The sequence below is a fragment of the Panulirus ornatus genome, chromosome 57 (assembly GCF_036320965.1).
Source record: "Panulirus ornatus isolate Po-2019 chromosome 57, ASM3632096v1, whole genome shotgun sequence".
Classification (NCBI taxonomy): Eukaryota; Metazoa; Arthropoda; class Malacostraca; order Decapoda; family Palinuridae; genus Panulirus; species Panulirus ornatus.
In genome coordinates this window covers 24,229,043-24,235,547 of record NC_092280.1, presented here as the reverse complement: position 1 = coordinate 24,235,547, position 6,505 = coordinate 24,229,043, and the positions used below count along the sequence as shown (strand labels likewise).

At 46.8% G+C, this 6,505-nt stretch overlaps 1 protein-coding gene across 1 annotated transcript in view; it reads left to right on the top strand.

Annotated features, from left to right (window-relative positions):
- Positions 1-378: 378 nt before the first annotated feature.
- The window catches only part of LOC139766294 (muscarinic acetylcholine receptor gar-2-like), a 314,717-nt gene continuing 308,590 nt past the window's right edge, over positions 379-6,505 (top strand). Inside the window, exon 1 of the mRNA XM_071694746.1 lies at positions 379-892. Coding sequence (XP_071550847.1) covers positions 768-892 — 125 coding nt within the window. The 5' untranslated portion in view covers positions 379-767. The remainder of the gene's footprint in view (positions 893-6,505) is intronic.

The following is a 6,505-nucleotide window of genomic DNA, read 5'->3' as shown; positions in this document are numbered from 1 at the left end:
AAAAGAAAGAGAGAAGAGATATTGTGACTTGAGGAAGGAGGTGGAGGTGGAGGAGGAGGGTTGTTAGTAGCAGCGGCTTCTGGCGAAGGCCACAGGGGGTGGTCTGGGCGGGAGGAAGGGCCTGGTGATGAGTGTCCCACTCCCGGTGTCCACCTCCGGTAGTAGTAGACTTGGCCTCGTCGCCTCAACTCCCCTGGCCTCCTGGAAGCGGAGGTCTGGAGGCCGTGAGCACGCAGGCCTCTGCCGGTGCTGAGGAGGAGGAGGAGGAGGAGGCCGCCGCTGCCGCCGTGCTGCTGCTGCTGCCGTCGTGGAGGGGTCGGCTCCTGCGGCCCCGGGTGCTACCCGGTCTGGGTTGGACTGCGTAGGAGACGGGGTGACATGATCTGGAAGGCCTCTGTGCCACTGTGAATGTTTGTTTACATAAGAGCGGACGTTTAAAAAAAAAATATTTACAAAATCATTTAAAAAAAAAAATTTAAAAACTCAATATAGAAAGATTTTAAGTGAACTGTATTTGACGTAGAAGCGCGCCAGCGGGAGCGTCGTGTTGATGATGGTAGACGCGGCTTTCCCCGTACGGTTCTGACCGGACATCACCACCCACCACCCACCACCACCCCCCCCTTTCCTCCTCCCCTGCCCGCTGAAAGGCCCACCGCAAGGAGAACTTGGGGGGGAATCCTTCGTCTCAGGACCTCCCCCGAAAACCCCCCGCCCCCCCAAACCCGCAGCAGCAGCAGCAGCCCCTTAAGGAAGGAGGTCCCAAGATGGAGTCCTCTTGGACCCTCGACGATGAAGGCGCCATGTTGGAGGAGCTGGAGGGGAACTCCACCATGCTCTCCAACACCACCGAAAAGATCTTCTCCATCGGCCAAGACTTCATTACCAAATGGTGAGTACGAGTTTCCCCCCAACAGTCCCGCAGGTTGCCCTACCTGAATTTCAGGCAGACTATGTGTGTGTGCGTCTCTTTCTTGCGTTCGTAGCGGCCGAAACGTACCTACGTCGGGAGTGTTGAAGAAAGTACTTCTGGCATTGCCGACATGGCTGGTGTTTTGCTGGTCTTTCGGGACTTAGTTAAAGGAGGGCCTCTTAAGGAGGTAGATATGTAACTTAAGGGCCTCTTAAAAGGGTAGATATAACTTAAGGGCCTCTTAAAGAGGTAGATATAACTTAAGGGCCTGTTAAAAAGGTAGTTATAACTTAAGGGCCTCTTAAAGAGGTAGATGTAACAAGGGCCTCTTAAAGGGGTAGATATAACTTAAGGGCCTCTTAAGGAGGTAGATATATAACTTAAGGGCCTCTTAAGGAGGTAGATATATAACTTAAGGGCCTCTTAAAGAGGTAGACATAACTTAAGGGCCTCTTAAAGAGGTAGATATAACTTAAGGGCCTCTAAAGGAGGTAGATATATAACTTAAGGGCCTCTTAAGGAGGTAGATATAACTTAAGGGCCTCTTAAGGAGGTAGATACATGCTGTTCCCTAGGGGGATCCCTTGGAGAGATGCTTCGACTTTTTGGGGCTATTTCTTTTTGGATATCCGGGGATGGGGGGGGGAGGGGGGCTATTTTCCAGAGAGGTTTGGGGGTATTTTACCGGAGTTTTTTTTCGGGGGGGGGGAGGAGGGGGGGGTTTAAATTTTCGGGGTCGTTTTTGGGCATAGTTTCCTTGGGGGGCCCCTTTCTCTTTTCCTCTCTCTCTTCTCTCTTTCTCTCTCTCTTCCCTTTCTCTTTCCTTGTGGGGGGGGGTGATTTTTTCCCGCCTGGAGTGAGTGAGGTCTCCGGGTTCAGAAAGAAAGTGGCTGGAAATAAAGCCAGGAATAGATCTTTCCTGACTGCCGACTGGAAGCAGGGAATTTTCTGGAGTCGAAGAATTCTGGAAGAGTTTTTCTTTTCCTTTTTCTTTTCCTTTGGGGGGGGGGGGTGAGGAGGGTGTTCTCTGGGGGTGCGGAGTTCAAGAGAAGGTTAGGAAAAAGGGGAGAGTGGGGGGGTGGGGGGGGTGAGGAAAAATAGGAAAGAAGTCTTTGGACTCGTACAGCAAACTCCCATTAGGGGGCCCGAGTTTATACACCCCCATAGTATTTCTGGACTCGTGTCTCTTAGGACCTGTCGGGCTTGTCTGGGATTATGCCTGGATTTAATAGGGGGAGACAGTTCTCCCACAATTGCGGGGGCTTGTATTTCCCTTTCCCTTGTGGGGGAGGCCATGGGAAATTATTTTTCCCCGGGGGACGTCTCCAGGATATAACTCTTAAGGTTTTTGCTGGGGTGTGTGTGTGTTATATATATATTATTATATATATATATTATATAATATTTATTTATATTATAGGGGGGATCCCAAAACCAGTAGGCCAAATCCATGTTAGCTTGTCCCCCCCCCCACGGGACAAGTGTTGGTATGTCTCTCTCTATGATGTTTTGAACTCGGCGGGATAGCTGACCTGAAAGCACAAACTAAAATTTTTCACACTTTTTTCCCCCCCCCCACAAAAAGAAACTTTAATCTTGGCATCTTTTTTAAAGATTTGGCATTACAGCACCATTCCGGTCTAGAAACCAAACCCTCCATTAGGTTTTGCCGGATTTTTTCCCTTCCTTTTCTCCCTTTTTTCTTTCCCCCCTCTCTCTTTCCCCTCTCTCTCTCTCCTTCTCCCCCTCTCTCTCCCCTCCCCCTCTCTCCCCCCCCTCCCCCCCTCCCCCCCTCCTTCCCCACCCAAAACCCCCCAAAAAAACGAGGTGGCGGGGGACTTACTGGAGAGGGGGAGCATAAGAGGATTTTAAACTATCAGGATTATTCCGGCGTGTGGGTCAGAGACAACAACTTGGCAAGCTTGGGAACCTGATTTACAGTTTTATCCCCAAGCTAGCTGCCCCCCGGAAATTCGGTGTCGCTCCCCTGACTCTGATGGAGTGTAAATTGGGTGTAACTCAGGGGGAATTTCCCAAGTCGCGCGCTAAGTTAGCGGCTTGAACCTGAAAGAGAATGTGTGTATATATATATATATATATATATATATATATATATATATATATATATATATATATATATTTTTTTTTATTATACTTTGTCGCTGTCTCCCGCGTTTGCGAGGTAGCGCAAGGAAACAGACGAAAGAAATGCCCCCCCCCCCCCCATACACATGTATATACATACGTCCACACACGCAAATATATATATATATATATATATATATATATATATATATATATATATATATATATATATATATATATATTTTTTTTCTTTCTTTCAAACTATTCGCCATTTCCCGCATTAGCGAGGTAGCGTTAAGAACAGAGGACTGGGCCTTTGAGGGAATACCCTCACCTGGCCCAATTCTCTGTTCCTTCTTTTGGAAAATTGAAAAAAAAAAAAAAAAAAAAAAATATATATATATATATATATATATATATATATATAATGTAATTTAAGGTGTTATCGAACTCCGCCTGCAAGAGATTACATCGCGAATGAAGAGTTACCTTTGGTGAGGTTGCATCATCGGGATTACATACGGTTTGGTCAAAAGACAGTCTCACTTCAGAGAAATCCATAACTTCCCTTCTACTGAAGGTAGCGGAGGAGCCCCTGGAGAAAAGCGTTCTAGAGTAACTCCAGGTCTCTTTTCAGAAATGAGTCTTTGGGCAGTTATGTGTGAATATGTATGTGAATATGTATATGAATATGTATATGAATATGTATGGTAATATGTATCCTTAGGATCCCTCTTATGTGAGGGTCTTGTAGCTTCGAGACTGCGCTTCACGAGAGAATAGGGTAAGGTGGGCTCCTTTGCGGGGAGAAGGTCCCTCGAAGATCTTGTGGTTTTAATGTGTCTTGGAGGCCAGGTCACACTGTAGATTAGGTGCCAGAAAATGCTGTGGCTCGGGGGGGGACAGGCAACATTGTGCCTTGGAGACCAGGCAACATCGTAGTCTGGAGACAAGACAACGCTATAGTTTGGAGACCATCCACTGTAGCGTGGAAAAAGAAAAACTGAGGCAACTTTATATCTTGGAGGACACACAACCTTGCATCATGGAGGCCAAAACTCTGCCTGTTTGGGATCATCAACCTAGCGTCGTGAAGGATAGACGACTTTGCATTTTAGAGGCGAAACTTTGCATCTTGGGAGGCCACAAGGAGCGTTACATCATATAGAGACTACAGAGACTTCATTAACGTCTTGAGAGACCACAGAGAATCGTACATCTCTTTTTAACATCTTGAAGGCCACAGAGAGATACGTCTTGCAGCCCACCAACCTCCCAACATGGATATACTCGGCCGTCCTCTTGGCCATAAGGGCCAACCAACTTCCATAAAGTCTTCAAGAGACTCCTGAAGAGTTCTCTTGAAGGGCCGCCCTCGACCTTCTTACACACACACACACACACACACACACACACACCCTTCCTGAGATAACATGCTTGAGGGAAGCACCCAGGTGGGTCACGGATACGACAGAGCCCTCCTTCCCTCTGCCCACGGATGTCGCTACACACCAACGGCCGAAAAACACGATGGGAACACGGGCTTTTTTTTAACACCATCGTAGGGAAGTTGAGCAACGTTGGGCCTGGTTGGTATTTGGAGGGATGACCACCTGGGAACACCTGACGCTTCTGGTACCGTATATGCAGTGATTAGTAACGTACTTGCCGTACTTAGTGACCGAATATTGTCTTCTACGATCCGTCAGGGTTCGCTTTTCGAAAACCAGATGATTCGGCCAGAAAATAAACCATCATATTCTTAAATACCTTCTTAACTGGAGGCATCCACACCACCCTTCAGCAGCCCTGAAAACTTCTGAAGGTTTAGAAATTGCAAGGACAACTGAGCCCTGAAACAAACACAGGAAAGATCTTTTAAGTAGACAGGCTTTTACTTCGAACGGGGATACCAAGTCTTTTAACCTGAAACCTTTGTCTTATCACATAATCTAAGGCCCTTACAGATATAGCCAATCCAATAATCCTACGTCAATAGTCTTTCATTAACAAAAGCAATCACGAACGTTATACATCCATAGCTTTTTTCTCAGCACGGAAATACCAGTTCTGCAGCCGGAACCATTCTTTATGTTAACATATATGTAACAGAGTTACATTGCACTCGTAGCTTTCTTCTGTTCAGTTACGAAGACGCAAATGCCGTTAGTCGAATGAATTCAGGACAAAAAAAAAAAAAATTACCGAAATGTTTATATCTTTGCTATCACTTACTCCCGTTCGGAATGTCATTCCACATTTAAACACGTCAGTAGGAATAATGTACGTCTTCTCTTGCGTTGAATATAACGTTTACCTATGTGTTTGTTCCATCAGTTTTTAGTTTTCCATCCATTTTCTAAGAGTTGAGTTCGTTTGATGTATTTCTCTCTCTCTCTCTCTCTCTCTCTCTCTCTCTCTCTCTCTCTCTCTCTCTCTCTCTCTCTCTCTCTCTCTCTCTCGAGGAGTTCCCGAATTCACGGTTCTCGAGGACGACTGATGACAGTTCTCAATACCTGCGTCGGATCACCTTCGTAACCACAGAGAACCAGTGGTCGTGGCTCCTCTGGCTCCTCCAATTAACGACGCCGTCAGATACCTTGAGATGAAAGTACTCTTTTGGATATCACTTTGAAGCCGTATTGCTCCAGGAGCGACGGGCATTGAAAGAAGAATCCTTCAACGTGCCTTCAAGTCTCACTTCCTCACGCTGGTCCCTCTCCCTTGGAAGAGATAATCCGAAGGTCTCGCTCGACAGTGTTGGTGATCCTTTATAGTCTTGAGCTTGATCAAGAGCATCAGAGCTGATGCTGATGAAGGGAAGACGTCAAATATAAGTCAAGGTAGACAAGATGGGGTGGGTCATTGCTTGTGGGTATGATTAGAGAAAGGAAAAAGACGATACTTTCCAGTATTATAAACCAATGTTTTCCTTTAAATGTTCTGAATTATAACTCTCGTCAGTACTCTTTCTCCAGGTACTGGTGACCTCCTAGTACTGGTGTGTTCTAGGGACTGGAGTCTTCCAGGTTCTGGTGTGTTCCAGGGACTGGAGTCTTCCAGGTTCTGGTGTCTTGCAGGTTATGGTATGTTCCAGTTACTGGAGTCTTCCAGGGTCTGGAGTCTTCCAGGGTCTGGAGTCTTCCAGGTACTGGTGTCTTGCAGGTTATGGTATGTTCCAGTTACTGGAGTCTTCCAGGGTCTGGAGTCTTCCAGGGACTGGAGTCTTCCAGGTACTGGTGTCTTGCAGGTTATGGTATGTTCCAGTTACTGGAGTCTTCCAGGGTCTGGAGTCTTCCAGGGTCTGGAGTCTTCCAGGTTCCGGTATGTTCCAGGTACTGGAGTCTTCCAGGTTCTGGTATGTTCCAGGTAGTGGAGTCATGGTAACGCCAAGTCCCATGTACGTATAATAATTCATGTTCTTCGGAACAGAGGATGTCATTACCCAGGCGCTGCCGGGCGCAGGGAGTGTTGGTCGTGAGAGTACAGGATGATACGATCCCCATC